Genomic DNA, 24,331 nt, shown 5'->3' with positions numbered 1-24,331 from the left:
GGCAAATTATCCAAAATTTTATGAAAAACATTAATTTACACATTCAAAAAACTCAGCAAATTTTAAGTAGACAAACACAAAACAATCCATACCTAGACACATCATAGTCAATCCATTGAAAGCCATACAAAGAGAGAATCTTTAAAGAAAAAAGAGGTGGTAAAAAAAAAAATCTATACTAATAAAAGGGTAATATGCTAATTAGACCGGATAGACCAGACATCTTCCAGACGTCATTCCGGACATCCTTCCTGGCAAAGCTGGGGCCCAGGTGAAGCCACCCGGGGTCCCTGGTGCCTGTGGCCAGGCCAGAGGGAAGGAAGCCCAGGTCCTGGGTGCCTGTGGCCAGCCGGAGGGAGGGAAGCCCAGGTCCTGGGTGCAGGAGCCAAGGCAAAGGTGGTTAGGGGCAATCAGGCAGGCAGGCAAGCAGTTAGGGGCAATCAGGCAGGCAGGCAAGTGGTTAGGGGCAATCAGACAGGCAGGCAGAGAGGTTAGGGGCAATCAGGCAGATATGCAGGCGAGCAGTTAGGAGCCAGCAGTCCTGGATTGTGAGAGGGTGCAGGCTGGGCTGCGGGAGTCCCCCACACACAAATTTCATGCACTGGGCCTCCAGTAAATAGATAAAAGGGTAAAAATGGTGGTGATGGAAAAAAATTAAAATAAACAAGCCAAAATAAAGGCACAAAATATAGAAAAATGACTCATCACAATCAAAAGAGACTAGTCAAATACAGGAGAACTACAGCTCACTTTTTATCAGAAAAAATGGAGGCCAGAAGGCAGTAGGATGGTATATTTAAAGTACTGAAAGAAGGAGGAACCAAGATGGTGGCATAGGTAAACACCTGAACTTGCTGCCTCACACAACCACATCAAAACTACAACTAGAGAAATTCTCTACACTCAGCTGCCTCTTTTTTAATTTTTTTAATATATATGTTTATTGATTTCAGAGAGGAAGGGAGAGAGAGAAACATCAATGATGAGAGAGAATCATTGACCAGTGCTGGGAGCCGGTCCATCCTTGTGGTTTCAAGGGACCTGGCATATATGGCATACTGTTCTTAATATGTTTGCTCACCTTCTTGGCACTATGTGTTTTAACCAAGGTCACCTCTCTGAGAAAGGTTGTTTCCCCAGGTAGGGATTTTCCCCTGAAGTTACAGAGGGAATAAAACCCCTTAACTAGCCAAAACCGGTTTGGCTCAGTGGATAGAGCGTCGGCTTGCAGACTGAAAGGTCCCAGGTTCGATTCCGGTCAAGGGCATGTACCTGGGTTGCAGGCACATCCCCAGTGGGAGATGTGCAGGAGGCAGCTGATCAATGTTTCTCTCTCATCTATGTTTCTAACTATCTCTCTCCCTTCCTCTCTGTAAAAAATCAATAAAATATATTAAAAAAAAAAACAACAACCAAAAACTACAACTAAAAGACAAAACGGATATCATCCAGAACCACAGGAAAGCTGGCTGAGTGGAAGTCCGACGACTAGAGGGAAAAAGAAAAGCGCATCTAGACTGGTAGGAGGTGCAGAGGTGTGGAAGAGTGGAGGTATGGAGACACGCAAAATAGGCTGGCAACTGGCTACGCTGTTGTCTTTTTCAATTGGGAGGGAAATACAAACTCCCAACTGCTCTAAACTCCAGTTCCGGGTGAGACTCTGGAGACCCAGACTCATACAGGGAGAAACTGGACTGTCTGGCATCGGGCTGGAACGCTAGGGCGGCTTTCTCGTAGAGGTGCTTGCAGTGATCATTGTTCCTGCACAGGGCTGCGGGACACAGAGACCCAGGGACCTAACAGGGCAGGGCCAATGAGCAACCATTGCTGTTTGCACCGCCCATGATTCCCTGAGACCCCGCCCCACCCAATTTACAACCCCACCCAAGCTGTACTCAGAGGCTTTTGCATATGAATGGCCTGGCCTTTTGCAATCTGAAACCGAACAAACTGCACCTGGGTCAAAGAACCCCAGAGCTTCCAAAAGAAGGCCTAAGGCTCATCAGCAGCCTGCATTGCTTCACAGCTGTACCTCATCTGTGCACCTCCAAACCCCAAACAAAGAGGAGGAATCTGAAGATCTCTCTGTACCTCCTGCTGGGTGGCCTCAAGCAGTGGTTGACTTTGCTCCTCCTTGGAGATCCAAGACCCAGTGTGCCCAGTGGTCAGAGTGAGACCACACCAGATTATAACTCTTCAGATCCATAAGAGACACACTCAGGGGGCAGACTCAGTGAGCACCAGAGCCCCACTGAAATAAGTCCTGCCCCCAAAAGGTGTTTCCAGCACAGCAATTCTCCCATTGTAGACACAACTGGTTCTCATAGCCAATTGGTCTGGAGGTCAATTCCTCCCAATGATACCAACAGCAATTAAGGCTTAACTACAACAAGACTATGCACACAGCCCACAAAGGGGTGCACCAAGAGTGTCCACCTCCGGTGACTAGGAAGGCTGAGCCACTGGGCCCTATAGGACACCTAGCACACAAAGCCACTCTATCAACACAGGGAAACAGCCAAAATGTGAAGACAAAGAAACAGGTGACAAATGACAGAAATGGAGGAAAGCAAACTACTGGATATAGAGTTCAAAACTACGGTTATAAGGTTACTCAAGAATCCTCTAGAAACCTCCGAGAAATTTAGTGTGACCCTCAAGGATATAAAAAAGGACCAATTAGAAATTCAGCATAGATTGTCTGAAATAAAGAATAATATGCAGGAATCCAGCAGCAGACTAGAGGATCCCAAGAATCAAGTCAAAGATTTGAAATACGAAGAAGCAAAAAACACCCAACCAGGAGGAGAACCAAGATGGCGGCATATGTTAACGCCGGAGATTGCTGCCTTGAACAACCAAATCAAAACACACCTAAAAGATGGAACGGACATCATCCAGAACCACAGGAAGGCTGGCTGAGTGGAAATTCTACAACTAGGAGGAAAGAGAATATCATACCCAGACTCAGAGGAGGCACAGTGCTGAAGTGAAATACTCAGGTACGGAGTGCGCACGGAGCGGGCTGGCGGGGGTGCGGTTGGTGCTTTCAATCGGGAGGGAGTCTCAGATTCTGAGCTCCAGATCCGGGCGAGTCTCTAGGGACCCAGACTCAAACGGGAGAAGCGGGACTGTCTCGCTTCAGTCAGAACTCGAAGGCAGCTTTCTCTCCGAGGTTTGCAGCGGTTGCTGGGACTCTCTGAGGCAGAGCCCCTAGGGACGGAACTGAGAGCTGCCATAACTGCTCTCTCCGGCCCACCCTGTTGATCCTGAGCCCGAGCGACCCACCCGCCCTGCCCAAGCCCTGCCCACAGCCATTAGCCAGATAGCCTCAGGCAAAGGCTAGATTAGCACCTCCCTAGAGGACAGAAGTTTTCCCACTGCAGACACAGCTGATTCTCACAGCCAGCTGGCCTGGAGGTCAAATCCCCCTAGTATTAACTACAACAATCAAGGCTTAACTACAGGAGGACTGCACACAAAGACCACTAGGGGGTGCACCAAGAAAGCATAAAAAAAATGCGGAGACAAAGAAACAGGACAAAACTGTCAATAGAGGATATTCAGTTCAGAACCACACTTTTAAGGTCTCTCAAGAACTGTCTAGAAGCCGCTGATAAACTTAATGAGATCCTCAACAAATCTAATGAGACCCTCGATGTTATGATAAAGAACCAACTAGAAATTAAACATACCCGGACTGAAATAATGAATATTATACAGACTCCCAACAGCAGACCAGAGGACTGCAAGAAACAAGGCAAAGATTTGAAATGCGAAGAAGCTAAAAACACCCAACTGGAAAAGCAAAATGAAAAAAGAATCCAAAAATACGAAGATAGTGTAAGAAGCCTCTGGGACAGCTTCAAACGTACCAACATCAGAATTATAGGGGTGCCAGAAGATGAGAGCAAGATATTGAAAACCTATTTGAAGAAATAATGACAGAAAACTTCCCCTACCTGGTGAAAGAAATAGACTTACAAGTCCAGGAAGCACGGAGAACCCCAAACAAAAGGAATCCAAAGAGGACCACACCAAGACACATCATAATTAAAATGCCAAGAGCAAAAGATAAAGAGAGAATCTTAAAAGCAGCAAGAGAAAGACAGTCAGTTACCTACAAGGGAGTACCCATACGACTGTCAGCTGATTTCTCAACAGAAACCATGCAGGCCAGAAGAGACTGGCAAGAAATATTCAAAGTGATGAATAGCAAGAACCTGCAACCAAGATTACTTTATCCAGCAAAGCTATCATTCAGAATTGAAGGTCAGATAAAGAGCTTCACGGATAAGAAAAAGCTAAAGGAGTTCATCACCACCAAACCAGCATTATATGAAATGCTGAAAGGTATTCTTTAAGAAGAGGAAGAAGAAAAAGGAACTCTTACCATTTGCCACAGCATGGATGGAACTTGAGAGCGGATAAATACCACAGGATCTCACTCATTTGTGGAATATAATGAACAACATAAGCTGATGAACAAGGACTGATCCAGAGACGGAGAGGCATTGATTGGACTGTCGGGACTTGGAGGGAAGGTAGGGGAGGGTGGGGGTAAGGAGGAAAGATCAACCAAAGGACTTATATGCAAGCATATAGGCCTAACCAATGGACATGGACAACGGGGGGGTGAGGGCATGAGCGGGGGTGGGGGGGTGGGGGGTAAAGGGTAACGTGGGGACAAGGACACATATGTAATATCTTAATCAATAAAAAATATATATTAAAAAAAAAAAAAGGATCCTCACCTAAGGATATGTTTTTATTGCTTTTATAGTGAGAGGAAGGGAGAGGAACATTGATGTGAGAGAGAAACATTTATTTATTGCCTCCCATATGTGCCCTGGGATTGAGTCCACAACCTAGGTATGTACCCTGACCAGGAATCAATTTGGCAACCTGTTGAAGTATGGGATGACATTCCAAGTTAGCCACCTGGCCAGGGCAAATGGGTGAATATTATGGTATCTATATTATACCTCAATAAAGTTGAATTTTAGAAAAAGTAAAAACCATTTCCAATATATTAAACCATCCTTACCTTTTTTTTCCTCTTGTTTCTTCTTGTCTTCAAGCAAAGAGGTACTAATTACACTCAACCTCTTGACATTGCCCTCGATAGCTTTGAACGTTTTTGGTAAAACCTCCATTTGTGCTATGCAGTGGTGGTGTTCATCAATATCAACTTCAGTCATATCAGACAAAATGGCATCTTGAAGAGAGTAAGAAAATTACTTTTGTTCAGAAAAATAAATAATTGTAACCATATGGGCTTATAATATTGACTATTCAATGTTGTAGTATTTTGGAATAAAGGTATCTCATACTTATTGCTATTCTGAGATCTTTTTCTTATGAGGAAATGAAAAAGGAAGAGACTTAGAATAGAGGCTTGAGCCGTAGCCGGTTTGGCTCAGTGGATGGAGCGTCGGCCTTCAGACTGAAGGGTCCCAGGTTCAATTCCAGTCAAGGGCATGTACCTTGGTTGGGGGCACTTCCCCAGTGGGAGGTGTGCAAGAGGCAGCTGATCGATGTTTCTCTCTCATCCATGTTTCTAACTCACTATCCCTCTCCCTTCCTCTCTGTAAAAAAAATCAATAAAAAATATATTTTTTAAAAAAAGAATAGAGGCTTGAACAGTAAGTCTTGAACATAAAAATAAGAATCATGTTAAAAGATATCTATTTGGTTTAAACTCCAGAGAAGTAGGTATCTAAAATGTTGACATGTGTTTTAATATTGGGGATCTAAGCCCCAATTAAATCCTTTGGCAAGTGAATCTACTCTTTTATAAGCCCTGTTACATGAGATTTCTTGCAACCAAATTAAAATCCTCTTTTTTGTATTTATAGTTTATTCATTCTTTCATTCAATCAATGTGTCCTCTGTCAAGTTATCTTCTAGATTTTATGGATAAAGCATTGAATAAAACCAATTCCCTGACTTATAGTACTTATATTATAGTGAAAGGAGACAGACAAAAAATAAGTAAAAACATTAATTATATAGTATGTCAGATGGTAAGAAATGGTATAGACAAAAACAAAGAAGAGTAAAGAGAAATGGACATGGGATAGAGAATGGGGATGGTCAGAGAACACCTAATTTTATTTCATTTTCCATTTTCAAAGATGTTTAATAACAGCATTATTTTCTATTAAAGTAAAGCAAAGTTCAAATGCCCAAAAATAACTATGTTTAACACAGTATCTATACATATAAAAAGCCAGCGACCATAATGCTGGAACGACCAGTTGCTATGACGCCCACTCGGCCAGCGAACCCAGCCCGATTGGGGGCGTGGCCAGCCTGCAAACCCCTGGTGGCCCCCCAGCAGGGAACCCCACCCTGATCGGAGACCCCCATCAGGGCAGGCCAGCTGGCTGTCACCTGTGCACCAGGCCTCTAACCTATATAATAAACGGGTAATATGCAAATTGACCCTAACGGGAGAACAACCAAAAAAACCGCTGGACCAGTCACTATGAGGCACACTGACCACCTCTTGGTCCCTTTCTCCGCTGGCAGGCTCCAATCACCTGATGGCCACCCACAGTGGGGGTAGGGCTGGTGAGCAGGTGGGAACAGCTGACCTCTCAGGCCCTTCCCCCAGCTGTCAGGCACCAATCACCCGATGGCAAACGAGGAACCAGGGGTGGGGGGATGGGGCTGGCTGCGGGCAGCTGGGGAAGATGGCCCCAATCGCAGGCCACGCTGAGGGACCATACCTGCACATGAATTTCATGCGCCGGGCCTCTAGTATATATGAATGCAGATCAAGGCTGCTGAGTAGACTCTGGACTTAAATAAAGGTTTTATAGGTATAATTCATTATAATTTATTTTATGAATAAGAAAAAAGTCACTGTAAGAAAGAGATAGCAAAAATTAATTTTTAAAAAATATTTTTATTGATTTCAGAGATGGAGGGAGAGGGAGAGACCGAAACATCAAAGATGAGAGAGAATTATTGATCTGCTGCCTCCTGCAGGCCCCCTACTGGGGATCTAGTCCACAACCCGTGAATGTGCCCTTGACCAGAATCGAACCTGGGACATTTAGTCTGCAGGCATATGCTCTTTCACTGAGCCAAACCAAATTAAATAGTATTAGAAAATAATTCTCTTTAGTTTGGGTGCCCCCACCACCACACTCCAGGCCAACTGAGCTGACTTCCCATCATTGGACCAAAATGATGACTCTCTGCCAGGCAATTACAGCATGTCAAACCATTGGCCCCTGCTTCAGAGGAAAGAGAACACCTCATTTTAAAGTAAGATATAAGCAGAGAATGAGCCATGTGTCTACCTAGTAAAAAATGTCTAGGCAAGGGAATAGGAAGCATAAAGACACTGGGCAGGAGCATACTGGCATGCCTGAAGCAAAACAAGGAGGCCAGAATTATTGGCACTAAGTGAGCAAGCCATATTTTTATTACTTTACTAGTGCCCCAGTGCATGGATTCGTGCATATTGAAAGGAAATTAATTAGTCCCTCTGGTGCAGGGACTAATGCAGGCAGTTCTGAATGGTGGCCAGTGAGGTAGGACTGGGTGAGACAGGCCAGACATGTCCTGGGGCCAACCTCCCACGGTTCCTCCCTGGCCAGCCACGCCTGGCCCAGTGCTGCAGCTCAAAGGGCATCTGCGGAATGAGCAGGGTCCCTCCAGCAGGTGGGGTCCCTTGGCCTGGCATGGGGGATTGGGTCGAAACTGGCTCTCTGACATCCCCTGAGGGGACCCAGAGTGGGAGAGGAGTCACGAGGAATCGGGCTCCCTCCTCTCTAGTTCCGGGGTGCATCACTTGAGAACTGCCACTGCCAAGTGAGCGCAGCTCAGCAGCTCCTGCATTGAGCATATGCCCCCTGGTGGTCAGTGTGCATCATAGCTTCTGACCAGTTGGACGGTTGGGAGGTCGGACGGTTGCTTAGCCTTTTATATATATAGATTCTTACTGAAATAGAGGACAACTCCTTAATACTTTCTTCTTTAGTCTACTACTACTTCAGAATTTACTTATAGATCCTGCTCTCTAGCTTATTCATCAACTTTATGGTTTTCCTTCAAGCCACTTTTGAAAACTTACTCCATTCTTTCAACCAGGCCAGGATGTGGATAAGAATCTTTTCTTTAATGTCTGCAGAATTAGCACAAAAAGATACTTTCTCCAGCACCTTTGTTCTCTGTTTCTTATATTCTGAAAGAGACATTGTCTTTCCAGTCTCCGCAAACTCATCAAAAGTGTAGCGATGAATTACCCCCTGCACACTTTTCTTTATGTCACTCAGCTGAATATTAATGTCCTATAAGAATAAGAAAGGGGAATATATTAATAAATTTTCAGTTTGACAATAAACTTTTGCCACCTTTCTTCCCAGAATTTCAGTGACAGTGATTATAAAGCTGTTGAATCAGAAACCAAGATGGCGGCATAGGTAAACACCGGAGATTGCTGCCTCGCACAACCACTTCAAAAATACAACTAAAAGATGGAATGGACATCACCCAGAACCACAGGAAGGCTGGCTGAGTGGAAATTCTACAACTAGAAGCAAAGAGAAAAGCATACTGAGACTCAGAGGAGGCGCAGTGTGGAAGTAAAATACAAAGGTGCAGAGGTGCATGCGGAGAGGGCTGGCGGCTGAGGACACTGTTGTCTTTTTCAATCGGGAGGGAGTCTCAAGCTCTGAGCTCCAGTTCCAGACGAGTCTCTGGGGACCCAGACTCATACGGGAGAAACAGGTCTGGCATCAGTCGGAACTCGAGGGCAGCTTTCTCTCGGAGGTGCTCACAGCAATTGCAATTGCCGGGAGCGGGGCCTCTGAGGGCAGGACTGAGAGCAGCCATAACTGCTCGCTCCGCCCGCCCTGTTGATCCCCTGGGACCACGCCCCGCCCAAGCCATGCACGGAGACTTTTGCATATGAAAGGCCCGGCCCTTTGCAATCTGAAAATTACTTAACAAACTGCAGCTGGCCTAAGGCCCCAAGGCAACTTGCATTGCTTCAGAGCTGGCTTCCGCTGGGTAGCCTCAGGCAGAGGCTAGATTAGCACCTCCTTAGAGATACAGGAGCCAATGTGCCCGGTGGTCAGAGTAGGACCATCCAGATTGCAGCTCCTCGGATCCATAAAGGACACACTCAGGGGGCAGACTCAGTGAGCATCAAAGCCCCACTGAAGCAAGTCTTGTCCCGGAGGGGTGTCTCTAGCACAGAAGTTCTCCCACTGCAGAAACAGCTGATTCTCACAGCCAATTGGCCTTGAGGTCAATCCCCCCCCCCCCCAGTGATACCTACAACAATCAAGGCTTAACTACAACAAGACTGTACACAAAGCCCACAAGGTGGTATACCAAGAGTGTCCACCTCAGGTAATTGGGGAGGCTGAGCCACTGGGCCCTATAGGACACTTAGTACAGAAAGCCACTCTATCGACACAGCGAAGCATAAAAAATGCCGAGACAAAGAAACAGGACACAAATGACAGAAATGGAGGAAAGCAAACTACTGGATATAGAGTTCAAAACCACACTTTTAAGGATTTTCAAGAATTTTTTTGAAACCGCCGATAAACTTAATGAGACCCTCAAGAAATCTAGTGAGACCCTCGAGGTTGTGATAAAGGACCAACTAGAAATTAAGCATACACTGACTGAAATAAAGAATATTATACAGACTCCCAACAACAGACCAGAGGATCGCAAGAATCAAGTCAAAGATTTGAAATATGAAGAAGCAAAAAACACCCAACTGGAAAAGCAAAGTGAAAAAAGAATCTAAAAATACGAAGATAGGTGGGAGCGAAACCAACGCCTGTCTGGGAGTAGCAGCAGCACCGCGGCTGCCGAGGGTTTCTCTGGCCAGTGTCTCTCCCTCCAGTCTACAGCATGGGGAATATCTTTGCGAACCTCTTCAAGGGCCTTTTTGGCAAAAAAGAAATGCGCATTCTCATGGTGGGCCTGGATGCTGCGGGGAAGACCACCATCCTGTACAAACTGAAGCTGGGTGAGATCGTGACCACCATCCCCACGATAGGTTTCAACGTGGAGACTGTGGAGTATAAGAACATCAGCTTCACTGTGTGGGATGTGGGTGGCCAGGACAAGATCTGGCCTCTGTGGTGCCACTACTTCCAGAATACACAAGGTCTCATCTTTGTGGTTGACAACAATGACCGAGAGCGTGTGAATGAGGCTCAAGAGGAGCTTATGCGGATGCTGGCGGAGGATGAGCTCAGGGATGCTGTCCTGCTCATGTTCACAAACAAGCAGGACCTCCCCAATGCCATGAACGCAGCTGAGATCACGGACAAGCTGGGCCTCCACTCTCTATGCCACAGGAGCTGGTACATTCAGGCTACCTGTGCCACCAGTGGGGACGGGCTCTATGAGGGACTGGACTGGCTGTCCAATCAGCTCCGGAACCAGAAGTGAACCGAACTCCTCTCTTCCCCCTCACTCCCTCCTTCACCCTTGCTTTCCTCTCATGTGGCAGATGTATCCCTGTGGTGTGAGTGCCAGAAGCTGTCTCCATGGTCGGTCCCAGTGTGCTTCATCATGCTGTACATGTGCAGACGCAGCCTGCAACCGGGTTTTTATTTAATGTAAATAGTTCTTGTTTCCAATGAGGCAGTTTTTGGTACTCCTATGCAATATTACTCAGCTTTTTTTATTGTAAAAAAAAAAAAAAAAAAAAAAGAATCAACCCACTGTTTAGTACTGAGAAGGGATTTTGGGCACCCAGGGCGGGGACCTCTAGGAGTTGCTATGAGATCACCTCAGCGCTCCTCCTCTGGGCTTTAAATCTGTGTTGAGATCCATTTTGGTGGTTGGTTTTTAACCCAAACTCAGTACATTTTTTATAATATAAATACAAGGTAAGGAGACACTTGAACACAGAGAAGGGAGAAATGTGCCTAGTGTAGGTTCTGCAGTAATGGCTTGAGTCCAGTCTGCCTGTGGTCTGTCTCCCATCTGGAGTGTGCAGTGGGCAGAACTAGCCACAATACATTCTGCATGGTCACTTACGGTCCCTGATTGGCTTTGTCTTGCTGGGTCATATGCATCCCATAGCATTTGTGCTTGTACCTGTGTTTACACCATTGCCTGTGGGGGTGAGCTGGGGGCTTCAGCCACCACTCAGGCCCCTTGGAGGGACCCCAGCCTTCCCTTCAGTCAGTGTGGGTCAGCTTAGGTGCTTTGGTGGGACCACTCTGGCCAGAACGGGAGACCCCCATGGTCCCTACACACACTCACTTGCTCCAGGTTGTCTGGATCTCACCAGTAGGAATGCAGACAGGTGACGGGTCATCTTAGAGCCTAACTCCTCAGAGCCCCCGTCCACATGTGATTTCACTCCCTCAGCCTGCAAGGGTCAGATTGACATAAAAAACAACAACCTCTACTTTTTTCTTTTGTATTTTGATAAACACTGAAGAAATTAGAGCTGTTAAAATTTATCTTGGGGAAAACCTCAGAACTGGTTTATCTGGTGTCGTGGAACCTCTTACTGCTTTCAATACACGATCAGTACTCAAAAAAAAAATATACGAAGATAGTGTAAGGAGCCTCTGGGACAGCTTCAAGCGTACCAACATCCGAATTATAGGGGTGCCAGAAGAAGAGAGAGAGCAAGATATTGAAAACCTATTTGAAGAAATAATGACAGAAAACTTCCCCTACCTGGTGTAAGAAATAGACTTACAAGTCCAGGAAGCGCAGAGAACCTCAAACATAAGGAATCCAAAGAGGACCACACCAAGACACATCATAATTAAAATGCCAAGAGCAAAAGACAACGAGAGAATCTTAAAAGCAGCAAGAGAAAGCCAGTCAGTTACCTACAAGGGAGTACCCATACGACTGTCAGCTGATTTCTCAACAGAAACTTTGCAGGCCAGAAGGGAGTGGCAAGAAATATTCAAAGTGATGAATGCCAAGAACCTACAACCAAGATTACTTTATCCAGCAAAGCTATCATTCAGAATTGAAGGTCAGATAAAGAGCTTCACAGATAAGAAAAAGCTAAAGGAGTTCATCACCACCAAACCAGGATTATATGAAATGCTGAAAGGTATCCTTTAAGAAGAGGAAGAAGAAGAAAAAGGTAAAGATACAAATTATGAACAACAAATACACATCTATCAACAAGTGAATCTAAAAATCAAGTGAATAAATAATCTGATGAGCAGAATAAACTGGTGATTATAATAGAATCAGGGGCATAGAAAGGGAGTGGACTGACTATTCTTGGGGGGAAAAGGAGTGTGGGAGATGCGGGAAGAGACTGGATAAAAATCGTGCACCTATGAATGAGAACGGGGGGGGGGGCGGTAAGGGAGCAGGGTGGGAGGGGAACCGGGTGGAGGGGAGCTATAGGGGGAAAAAAGAGGAACAACTGTAATAATCTGAACAATAGAGATTTAATTTAAAAAAATAAAATAAATAAATAAAGCTGTTGAATCAAAGTCCTACTAATTCTAGCTTTACTGTGGATCTCAAATTTTCCTTCTTAAATTTTTTTTCTGCCTTCATCATGCTAGCATTGCTATGATATAATTAAAAAAGAATACTGGGTTTGAAACCATTATCTGGGGCGATCCAAAACAGATGCAAAGTAAGTGGCAGCTACACACACCTCCTCCTGGCACCATACCGGATTTACAGTTAAATTATAAAGCAATCAACCGGAATGACCAACTGAAGGACCATTGAATAGGAGTATTACATCCAAGTATATATAAAAGAAGCTACGTAGAGACTGGTAAGAAGGGCAGATACATGGAGAGGGCTGGCCCCAGCACCCAGGTACAGTGGCTAAGAAGCCAGGGGATATGTCAGCTGTAAAAGTCCCTCCTAAGAAGTGTGGGGTCTCAACCCCATGCCAGGAACCCCAAACCAGAGCAGCAGGGCCAGGAAGAGGAGTCTGCATAGCATTTGGCAGCAAAGATGAACAGGGACTCTGTCAGCTGGAAAGAGGAGGGAGTCCGCTAGCATCCTAGGTGCTCTTCTAAGGGGCCACCCCACAGGAGCTCACTCTTGGAGACTTACCTTTGGCTCTGTTAGAGGGGAGGTGACTCAGGGCATGCAGAGGTATACAAAGAGGATCTGGGTGGTGTGGCTCTGGGAGAGCTCTGGCAAGTCGGCTACTGAGGTTCTGGTCCTGAGTCAACATACCACACTGCTCCATCTCTCAGGGTCAGGCATTCCTGTTCTTACAGCACCAGTTGGGGAGGGCACTAACGTGGCATTCCAAATACTAGTGACAGCACCCTACCAAGCTTGAGTCTGGCAGAAAAGACTATTGGCAGACACAGAGGAAACAGTGAATAGTATGGTAGCTCCAGACAGGTAACCCAAGGCCAATTATTCACAACATTTGACATTGACCCGCACCAGAACCCAGGCCAAGGAGGCCCCGAACCAACATAACCACTGGTAGGCTTCAAACCACACAATAGCTTGGCCCACACAAATGGCATTGCCAAAGGGGGACTTCAGCAAACACCATACCCTGCTAGAAACAGCTCTGCTTCAGAGGCAGCTCCTGAATAGCAACTCATACACAGTGAATGAGGTCTATCCTTATAATCAGCCAGCTTGAGAATTAGCTCTACTCATGAATGTGCCAACAGCATTTAAGACTCAACTACAATAGGAGAGAGCACATAACCCACACAAGAATTATTTCTTGAGCACCTAGTTCAGGTAATCTAGAAGATTCTGCCCCTGAGACCCATAAGGCACCTACATCAGAAAGCCCTCATAACAAGCTTGGGAATCATAGAAGATCTACCTAATACAGAGACAAGCACAAAAAAAGGAGACAAAATGGGGAGACAAAAAAATATGCCCCAAATAAAAAATAAGAGAAATCCCCAGAAAAATAATAAAACAAAGTGGAAGCCATCAAAATACCAGGTGCAGAGTTTAAAACTATGGTTATAAGGATGTTCAAGAACCTGAGGGCTCTCCCAGCGATAGCTCTGGACAAACAGTTCAACCTTTGACTCCACACAGATAAAAACACCTGTAAGCAATGCTTTGTCCAGTAGTTCTATGTGCTGATTTCTCAAATCTGTAATAATCCATCAGGCTACCTGAAAATAAATAATGTTTGCTTCACCTTGTTTATAGTTCTGTGCTGTATGCATAACTTGTGTAGATGTATTTCTATGAAGTAAATCGTTAGTTCTCCATGAAAAAAAAAAAAAAAGAAGAAGAACCTGAGAGGATGAATGAATGATCTCAGTGAGAGCTTAAACAAAGAGATAATAAGCATTAAAAAGGACATAGAAGAAAAAGAAGAAGAAAAAGAAATCATAAAAAAGAACCAATCAGGAATGAAAAATACACTATCTGAAATGAAAAATACACTAGAAGGAATCAACAGCAGGTTAGATGAAGCAGAGGATTGAATCAGCACTTCAGAGGACAAGATAATCCTAAGCACCCAAGCAGAGCATCAAAAAGAAACGAGAATTTTTTAAAATGAGGAAAGTCTGCCATGGCCAGTGTTGCTGAGTGGTTAGAGCATCGGCCCCTGCACCAAAGGGTTTTAGGTTCTATTCCTAGTCAAGGGCACATACCTGGGTTGTAGCTTTACTCCCGCCCCTGGTCAGGTCATGTATGGGAGGCAACCAGTAGATGTATCTCTCTCACATCAATGTTTCTCTCTCTTTCTTTCTCTATTTCTTTCTCTCCACCTCCTTCTCTCCCTTCCACTCTCTCTGAAAAGCAAAGGAGGAAAAAACCCTCAGGAAAGAAAAAAAATTAAAAATTAGGAAAGTTTAAGGGACTTCTGGTACAACATCAGGCATAACAACATCCACATCATAGGGATACCAGAAGGAGAAGAGGGTGAACAAGGGATAGAGAACTTGTTTGAAAAAATAATGACTAAAAACTAACCTGGTGAAGGAAAAAGTTACACATATTCAGGAAGTCCCAACCAAGATGAACCCAGGCCTGGTCATGTGCCTCAGATGGTTGGAGCATTGTTCCTTACACCAAAAGATTGTGGATTTAATTCCTGGTCAGGGCACATACCTAGGTTGCAGGTTCAATCCCCAGTCAGGGCACACACAGGAGGCAACCAATCAATATTTCTCTCTCACATTGATCTATCTCTCCCCCCTCTCTCTTCATCTCCCTCTCTAAAACCAATAAAAACAACTTCTCAGGTGAGAAATTAAAAAAAAAAAGATATAAAGAGGCCCACACCAAGACACATAATTAAAGTATCAAAGATTAAAGACAGCCCACGGCGGTTCTTGCGGGTGCTTTGCCTTTACAGATGAGAGGAGATTCTTGATAAGAAGTACTTGCTAGACTTCAAGATATCAGAAGAGAGGTGAAAGTATATTGCAACTTTGATTGGACTTAACAGTTTCTGTCTGTGCTTCACTGGAGCGTCCTTTCACCTTACAACTGCAGTTCCCCTGAACTCAGGCCCCACGTTGGGTGCCACATGTGCTGAGTCAGCTCAGCCAAGGGTTTGGGGAGTCTGAGGGGGGTGGTGAAGGATGTAGAAATGACAGACAAAGAGAATAAGCTGGGTCTAGGTGGATCTTCCTGTGCCTGGCTAAGGCCACAGAGAGAGATGCAAACAGCAAGCTGAGCCTTTATTTTATAGCCAGAGGTAAACAAGGTAGTGGTCACCATAGATACAACGTTCTTGTGAGTTTCACTTGTTTTGGCAGCACTTGCTACATTTCCCTCAGCCTATTAGCCACCCAGATAAGATCTAAGGAGCATCATAAGGTCAAGCCTAAATATGTTAAGAGGGGAGACAAGATGGCAGCAGAATAGGCAGACGCGTCCCAAGGCTTGTCCCAGAGCAAATAGAATGAGCAGCTGAAACGAATAATATCCACCCCGAATTGGCAAAGCAGACTCAGCTGGTGAGACAGTTTGCAGCCGGGAAGGACACAGTTCCCCTGGAAAGGTAAAAACCAGGGTTCTGGGCAGGAAAGTTTGCCAGATCTCTGAGCCCAGAGGGTCAGAGGGAAACCGTGCAGCACCCAGCCTCATCCCTTGGAACAGGCACAGCCTCTGACAGGGGAAAGGAGATCCTCGGGACTGTTGGCGCCGGGGGATTTGAGATCTGGATGCCATAATTACAAAAGACTGAGTCCAGAGGGGGCAGCCTGAAGCGCTGACCAGACCATGCAGTGCCGGTAGGAGAGGAGCTCACAGAGACTCAGTCTTCCCCGTTTCTGTGGCCAACGTTTGTTTGTTTTCACTGAACCTTGTTCATAGGACATTTCGGACAGATACTCACCCGTGCTGAGGAGCGGGAGAAGGTGCGGACAAGTGGAATCTGGGGAGTGGCTGGGGAGAGAAGGGGGTCCAGGAGAGGTGGTAGCAAGTTGAGTGCTGAGTCACGCCTGAGCCCAGGACCTGGGCAGCCATTTTCTCCTGAAGTTATAACCCCTCCCTCCAGCCCCCAGGCAAGGAATACAGCCACACCCCGATTCCACCCTGAATGGTACAAAGGATTAAACAAGTCTGATTAGTCCCTGGGAGTTAACAGGGTCTGGCCTTCAGTCCCAGAAACAGAAAAAAAAAATCACAGACATTCCAGAAAACTGGGATCTTAAGTCAGCCAAAGGATTGACATTTCAATTTCCCATTTTTATTTTTATATTATTATTTTGTTAGCTTTTTTTTGCTTTTTTCTTTGTTTTCCTTTTTTGTTTGTTGCTTTATTTTCTATTTTTCACATTATTTTTTATCATTCAATTTTATTTTATTTTTACTTGCTATTTTCTATTTTTATACCATTTTTAAAATCAATTTTTTGTAAATATATTATTTTGATCCCCTTCTTTCTCTTCTTATCCACTCATCCCTTTTCTACTCCTCTATACTGAATTGAGATCCTCCCCATATTTATCCAATTCTTTTTTTTAAAATATATTTTATTGATTTTTTACAGAGAGGAAGGGAGAGAGATAGAAAGTCAGAAACATTGATGAGAGAGAAACATCGATCAGCCGCCTCCTGCACATCCCCCACCGGGGATGTGCCTGCAACCCGGGTACATGCCCTTGACTGGAATCGAACCTGGGACCTTTCAGTCCGCAGGCCGATGCTCTATCCACTGAGCCAAACCGGTTTTGGCTATCCAATTCTTATCCTTATTTCCTGTATATCAGCTCAGCCTCTACAGATTCTGCCCCCACCCTCTTTACTGAGTGTTTGGTGTTTGTATTTGTTTGGTTTATCTATTGGCTCTGTGGTATTTTCTCCATAAATATATATTCTCCTTTTTCTTTTCTCTCCTTTCTTTTTTTCTCTCTCTTAGATATCATTTGTGCTCTCTTTTCTCTCCTCTAATTATCTTTTCTCAGGTGGCTGCTTATATTGGGGTTATCAGTGCCGTGAATACATTCATGCTTTGTTCCCTTTGGGTCATGTCTTGTTAAGGCGAATATTTTGGGATTAGTGTTCTACAGTCTATTTTCATCTTTCCTTTAGCATCCTTTTACTCTACCTCAACTTTACCTTTATGCCAAAATCTCTCTTCCTCACTTTTCCCCTTTTGTTGTCCTGTTTCTCTTACCCTATTCCTGCTTTAGGTTTTCCCTATTTGTTATTTTTGCCCCCTGGTAAAATTTCACCCTACTTATATATCTAATTTCCAATCTCCTGCTCTAAATCCATATATACCTCTCTTCTCTTTCTTCACTATCCAAAGTTTTTTTTTTTTCTCTGTTGTTTTGTTGTTGTTTGCTTGATTGTTGAGTATATTGGGGTTTTTTATGCTTGTTTGTGAGATTGTTTTGCTTTTGCTTTTTCTTTTTGTTGGTTTTTTTTCCCAGTTATTTTTTTGCTTCTGTTTTTCCTCGCCTCGCTTGATATTAGTTGTTGTTTGTAGTTTGCATTCATATCCAGGGATCTGTTGCTGGAATTTGTTGGGATTAGTGGCTGTTCTATTGGAGTTTTCTCCCCATATAAATAGTTTCTTCCCCTCTTCTATTTCATTCTCTTTCTTTTCTCTCTTACTTTTTTTCCTTTTCCCAATTTCATTTTTACACTCCTTTTTTCTTTCTTTTTATCTTTTTTCTTTTTCTCTTCTTTCTTCTTTATCCTCTAATTCTCTTTGCTCTGGTGGTCACCTTTATTTGGGGTTATTAGTATCATGAATACATTTGTGTTCAGTGCCTTATGCATTGTGCCTTGTTGTGTTGTATTTTGTGCCTTTAAATCAACGCAGCAGAGAGAGAACTACATAACCAAATACCAGAAGAGAGATCATGGAGAGACAAAGAAACATCCCACACAAGAAAGAAAAACAGGCATCACCAGAAAAGGAAGTAAACGAATGGAGGCAGTGGAGGCAAGCAACCTGTGAGAGACAGAATTCAGAGAAATGGTCATAAGGCGGATGAAAAGAATGGAAGACAAATTCAACAATATGTGTAAGAACCAAGAGGAAATGAAGAAGAACCAAGAAGAAATGAAAAATGACATCACTGCTATAAAGAACTCAATAGAAAGCATCAACGGTAGACTAGAAGAAGCAGAGGACCGCATCAGTGAGCTAGAATACAAGGAAGGAAAAAATACCCAAGCAGAGCAGCTTCTAGAAAAAAAATTAAAAAGCATGAGGAGAGCCTAAGAGAACTTTGGACAACATGAACCAAAACATCCACATAATAGGGGTGCCAGAAGGAGAGGAAAATGAGCAAGGAATAGAAAACCTGTTTGAAAAAATAATGACAGAAAACTTCCCTGATATAGGGAAGAAAAAACTCACACAAATCCAAGAAGCTCAGAGTCCCAAACAAAATGAACCCCAAAAGACCGATGCCAAGGCACATTATAATTGAATTGGCAAACAACAACGACAAAGCAAGAATCTTAAAAGCAGCCAGAGAGACACAGAAAGTTACTTACAAAGGATCCCCCCATCAGACTAGCGACGGATTTTTCAACAGAAACACATCAGGCAAGAAGGGAATGGAATGAAATATACAAAGTCATGCAAAGGAAGGGTCTGAATCCAAGAATACTGTACCCAGCAAGGCTATCAATCAAAATTGAGGGTGAAATCAGGAGCTTCACAGACAAAAAAGGACTACCGGAGTTTATTACCACCAAACCAGCAATGCAAGAAATGCTAAAGGGCCGAAACCAGTTTAGCTCAGTGGATAGAGGGTCGGCCTGCAGACTGAAGGGTCCCAGGTTCGATTCTGGTCAAGGGCATGTACCTTGGCTGCGGGCACATCCCCAGTAGGGGGCATGAAGGGGGAAGCTGATCGATGTTTCTCACTCATTGATGTTTCTAACTCTCTATCCCTCTCCCTTCCTCTCTGTAAAAAATCAATAAAATATTTAAAAAAAGAAATGCTAAAGGGTCTACTGTAAAAAGAAAAAATAGGAAACAAAGAAGGAACACAGGTGTAAAGAATAAAAATGGCAACAAACAAGTACCTATCAATAATAACTTTAAATGTAAATGGATTAAATGCCCCAATCAAAAGACATAGGGTAACTGAGTGGATAAGAAAACATGACCCATATATCTGCTGTCTACAGGAAACCAACCTCAGAAAAAAAGATACACACAGACTGATGCTGAAGGAATGGAAAAAGTTTTTTCAGGCGAATGGAAATGAAAAAAAAGCTGGGGTAGCAATACTTATATCTGACAAATTAGATCTCAAAGTGAAGGACATGAAAAGAGTTAAGGAAGGCCACTTCATAATACTAAAGGGAGCAAGCCAACAAGAAGAAATAACTCTGGTCAACATATATGCACCCAATATAGGAGCAATCAAATACATAAGAAAACTTCTGGAGGAGATCAAGGGAGAGATTGAAGGCAATACAATCATAGTAGGGGACTTTAACACCCCACTATCACCATTGGACAAATCCTCTAAACAAAAAATCAGCAAAGAAACATCAATCCTAAATGACTCACTAGATCAGATGGAATTAATTGACATCTTCAGAACATTTCACCCCAAAGCCACACAATATACATTCTTCTCAAGTGCACATGGGTCATTTTCAAAGATAGACCATATATTGGGTCACAGGCAAAGTCTCTTCAAATTCAAGAAGATGGAAATCATATCAAGCATCTTCTCAGATCACAATGGCATAAAACTGGAAATCAACTACAATAAAAACAATCCAAAAAAATCAGACACATGGAGACTAAATAGCATGCTATTCAACAATGACTGGGTTACCTGAGATCAAAGAAGAAATAAAAAACATCATGGCAACAAACGACAATGAAGACACAACAATCCAAAACCTACGGGACACAGCGAAAGCAGTCTTGAGAGGGAAGTTCATAATTCTACATGCCTACTGCAAAAAACAAGAAACAATGATCATAAATTACTTAACCCTACAACTCAAAGAGTTAGAAAGAGAGCAAAAAGAAAAGCCCAGTGTAAGCAGAAGGAAGGAAATAATAAAGATCAGAACAGAGATAAATGACATAGAGACCAAAAAAACAATACAAAAGATAAACAAAACCAAGAACTGGTTCTTTGAAAGGATAAACAAGATTGATGAACCTCTAGCCAGGCTCACTAAGAAACAAAAAGAGAGGACCCAAATAAACAAAATCAGAAATGAAATAGGAGAAATAACAACAGACCCCACAGAAATACAAAGGATTGTTAAAAAATACTATGAACAAAAAACCCCCAAGAAAGCGGCATAAGTAAACACCAGAAATTGCTGCCTCCCACAACAAATTTAAAAATACAACTAAAAGGCAAAACAGACATCATCCAGAACTACAGGAAGGCTGGCTGAGTGGAAATTCTACAACTAGAAGGAAAGAGAAAAGCACACTGAGACTCAGAGGAGGTGTGGAAGTAAAGTGCAGAGGTACGGAGGTGGAGGTGCACACGGAAAGGGCAGGCAACTGAGGACATGGTTGTCTTTTTCAATCGGAGGAAGACGCACACTCCCACTCTGAACTCCAGTTCCAGGCGAGTCTCTGGGGACCCAGACTCATACTCGGAGAAACTGAACTGTCTGGCAGCGGGCAGAACTCCAAGGCTGCTTTCTCTCAGAGGTGCTTGCAGTAAATACCGAGGAACACTGAGACCCGGGGCCTCTTGGGGCAGAACTGAGGATCAGCCATAGCTGTTTGCTCTGCCCTGTTGATTCCCTGAGACCCCGCCCCACCCAAGCTGTGCGCAGAGGCTTTTGCATATGAAAGGCCTGGCCCTTTGCAATCTGAAAATTACCTAACAAACTGCAGCTGGGTCAGAGAGACTCAGAACTTCCAAAAGAAGGCCCAAGGCCCCACAGCAGCTTGCATTGCTTCACAGCTGGGCCTCATCTGGGCACCTCCAAACCCCAAACAAAGAAGAGAAATCGGCAGATCTCTCCATAGATGCTGCTGGGTAGCCTCAGGCAGAGGCTAGATTAGCACCTCCTTAGAGATCCAAGAGCCAGTGTACCCAGTGGTCAGAGTGGGACCATCCAGATTACAGTTCCTCAGATCCATAAGGAACACACTCAGGGGGCAGACTCAGTGAGCATCAAAGCCCCACTGAAGCAAGTCTTGCCCAGGAGGGGTGTCTTCAGCACAGAAGTTCTCCCACTGTAGACACAGCTGATTCTCACAGCCAATTGGCCTGGAGGTCAATTCCTCCTAGTGATACCTACAACAATCAAGGCTTAACTACAACAAGACTGTGCACAAAGCCCACAAGGGGGTGCACCAAGAGTGTCCACCTCAGGTAATTGGGGAAGCTGAGATACTGGGCCCTATAGGACACCTAGCACACAAAGCCACTCTGTCAACACAGGGAAGCATAAAAAATGTGGAGACGAAGAAACAGGACACAAATGACAGAAATGGAGGAAAGCAAACTACTGGATATAGAGTTCAAAACCACACTGTTAAGGTTTTTCAAGAATTTTCTAGAAACCGCCAATAAATTTAGTGAGACCCTGGAGGATATGAAAAAAGACCAACTAGAAATTAAGCATACACTGACTGAAATAAAGGATATTATGCAGAGTTCTAACAGCAGAGTAGAGGATCGCAAGAATCAAGTCAAAGATTTGAAATACGAAGAAGCAAAAACCACCCAACCGGAAAAACAAGAAGAAAAAAGAATTCAAAAATATGAAGATAGTGTAAGGAGCCTCTGGGACAATTTCAAGAGTACCAACATCCAAATTATGGGGGTGCCAGAAGATGAGAGAGAGCAAGATATTGAAAACCTATTTGAAGAAATAATGACAGAAAACTTCCCCTACCTGGTGAAAGAAATAGACTTACAAGTCCAGGAAGCGCAGAGAACCCCAAACAAAAGGAATCCAAAGAGGACCACACCAAGACACATCATAATTAAAATGCCAAGAGCAAAAGACAAAGAGAGAATCTTAAAAGCAGCAAGAGAAAAAAAGTCAGTTACCTACAAGGGAGTACCCATACGACTATCAGCTGATTTCTCAACAGAAACTATGCAGGCCAGATGGGAGTGGCAGGAAATATTCAAAGTGATGAATGCCAAGAACCTACAACCAAGATTACTTTACCCAGCAAAGCTATCATTCAGAATTGAAGGTCGGATAAAGAGCTTCACAGATAAGGAAAAGCTAAAGGAGTACATCACCACCAAACCAGTATTATATGAAATGCTGAAAGGTATCCTTTAAGAAGAGGAAGAAGAAAAAGGTAAAGATACAAATTATGAACAACAAATACACATCTATCAACAAGTGAATCTAAAAATCAAGTGAATAAATAATCTGATGAACAGAAAAAACTGGTGATAATAATAGAATCAGGGGCATAGAAAGGGAGTGGACTGACTATTCTCAGGGGGGAAGGGGTGTGGAGTGTGCGGGAAGAGACTGGACAAAAATTGTACACCTATGGATGAAGACAGTGGGTGGGGGAATAAGGGCAGAGGGTGGGGTGGGAACTGGGTGGAGGGGAGCTATGGGGGGAAAAAAGAGGAACAACTGTAATAATCTGAGCAATAAAGATTTAATTTTAAAAAAAATGTGTTAAATCACATAAAATGAAAAATAAAAATCACACAATCATAAAAGATGCAGAAAAGCATTTGATAAAATCCAGCACCCATCTATAATAAAAGCATAATATGCTAATTAGACCGGATGTCCTTCCAGACATCCTTCCAGACAACCTTCAGGACGAAACCACAGTGGCAGGGTTTGAGGTGGAGGCAGCTACCACAGGGGCGGGGGCTGAGGCAGAGGCAGCCACTGGATTGGCAGTGACCAAGCCCCTTGCAGGAATTTCATGCATCAGGCCTCTCATTTATGATAAAAAATCTCATAAAAGTGGGACTAGAGAGATCATACCTCAACATTATAAAGGCCATATAAACAAACTCTCAGCCAACATCACAATCAATGGGCAAAAACTAAAAGCGTTTCCCTTAAGATTGGGAACAAGACAAGATGTCCACTTTCACCACTTTTATTCACCACTAGAGACCCAGTGAATGATTTTCATGCACTCAGGGTAGAGGGGTCTCTCAGCCTGGCCTGTGCCCTCTCACAGTCTGGGAACCCTCCAGGGATGTCCAACTGATGACTTAGGATGTCCGTCAGACATCCTTAGCACTACTGCGGAGGTGGGAGAGGCTCCCACCCCAGCTGCTGTGCTCGCCAGCCACGAGTCTGGCTTCTGGCTGAGCAGCACTCTCACTGTGGAAGCGCACTCACCACCAGGGGGCAGCTCCTGCATTGACCGTCTTCCCCCTGGTGGTCAGTGTGTGTCATAGCGACTGGTCTTTCCTCCGTTCAGTCGATTTGCATATTAGCCTTTTATTATATAGGATAATACTACAACTCCTAGCCACAGCTATCAGAGAAGAAAAAGAAATAAAATTCATTAAAAATTGGAAAAGAGGAAGTAAAACAGTCATCATTTGCAGATGACATGATATCGTACATAGAAAACCCCAAATCTGGGGGGGGTCAATGGGGAGAAAAGGGGGACATATGTAATACTTTCAATAATAAAGATTTTTTAAAAAGAAAAAGAAAAGAAAACCCTAAAGACTCTACTAAAAAACTATTAGATTTGCCTAGCTGGTTTGGCTCAATGATTTTCTTTCACCATTGATGTTTCAATGTCTCTCTCACTCTCCCTTCCTCTATGAAATCATTTATATATCTATAATAATAAAAGCATAATATGATAATTAGACTGGACATCCTTCCGGATGACCTTCCAGACGAAGCCGGGGCTGCAAGGGCAGCCTGGTCCCGGGTGCTGGATGGAAGCCCAGGTCTCAGGTGCCAGGGGAAGGAAGGCCTCCTATTGCACAAATTTTATGCATTGGGCCTCTAATATTTG

General features: G+C 43.9%; 2 protein-coding genes across 2 annotated transcripts in view; one reads left to right on the top strand and one right to left on the bottom strand.

Annotated features, from left to right (window-relative positions):
• The window catches only part of FAM186A (family with sequence similarity 186 member A), a 76,668-nt gene that overhangs the window by 25,543 nt on the left and 26,794 nt on the right, over window positions 1-24,331 (bottom strand). The window contains exons 2-3 of the mRNA XM_036299005.1: window positions 8,090-8,306; window positions 5,048-5,218 (exon numbers count right to left, since the gene is read on the bottom strand). Coding sequence (XP_036154898.1) covers window positions 5,048-5,218; window positions 8,090-8,306 — 388 coding nt within the window. The remainder of the gene's footprint in view (window positions 1-5,047; window positions 5,219-8,089; window positions 8,307-24,331) is intronic.
• On the top strand, window positions 9,797-10,705 carry LOC118651531 (ADP-ribosylation factor 1-like). Its single transcript, XM_036300783.1, has one exon. It carries the CDS (start codon window positions 9,889-9,891, stop codon window positions 10,432-10,434), a length of 546 nt encoding a protein of 181 aa, XP_036156676.1. The 5' UTR covers window positions 9,797-9,888; the 3' UTR covers window positions 10,435-10,705.

The sequence above is a fragment of the Myotis myotis genome, unplaced genomic scaffold (assembly GCF_014108235.1).
Source record: "Myotis myotis isolate mMyoMyo1 unplaced genomic scaffold, mMyoMyo1.p scaffold_m19_p_3, whole genome shotgun sequence".
In the NCBI taxonomy this organism is placed as follows: domain Eukaryota; kingdom Metazoa; phylum Chordata; class Mammalia; order Chiroptera; family Vespertilionidae; genus Myotis; species Myotis myotis.
The sequence above is the reverse complement of the archived record's forward strand: the minus strand, read 5'-3'. Positions and strand labels throughout refer to the sequence as shown.

Excerpts from the sequence above, each read along its gene's own strand:
- LOC118651531 (XM_036300783.1), top strand. The coding sequence starts at position 9,889 with ATGGGGAATATCTTTGCGAACCTCTTCAAGGGCCTTTTTGGCAAAAAA.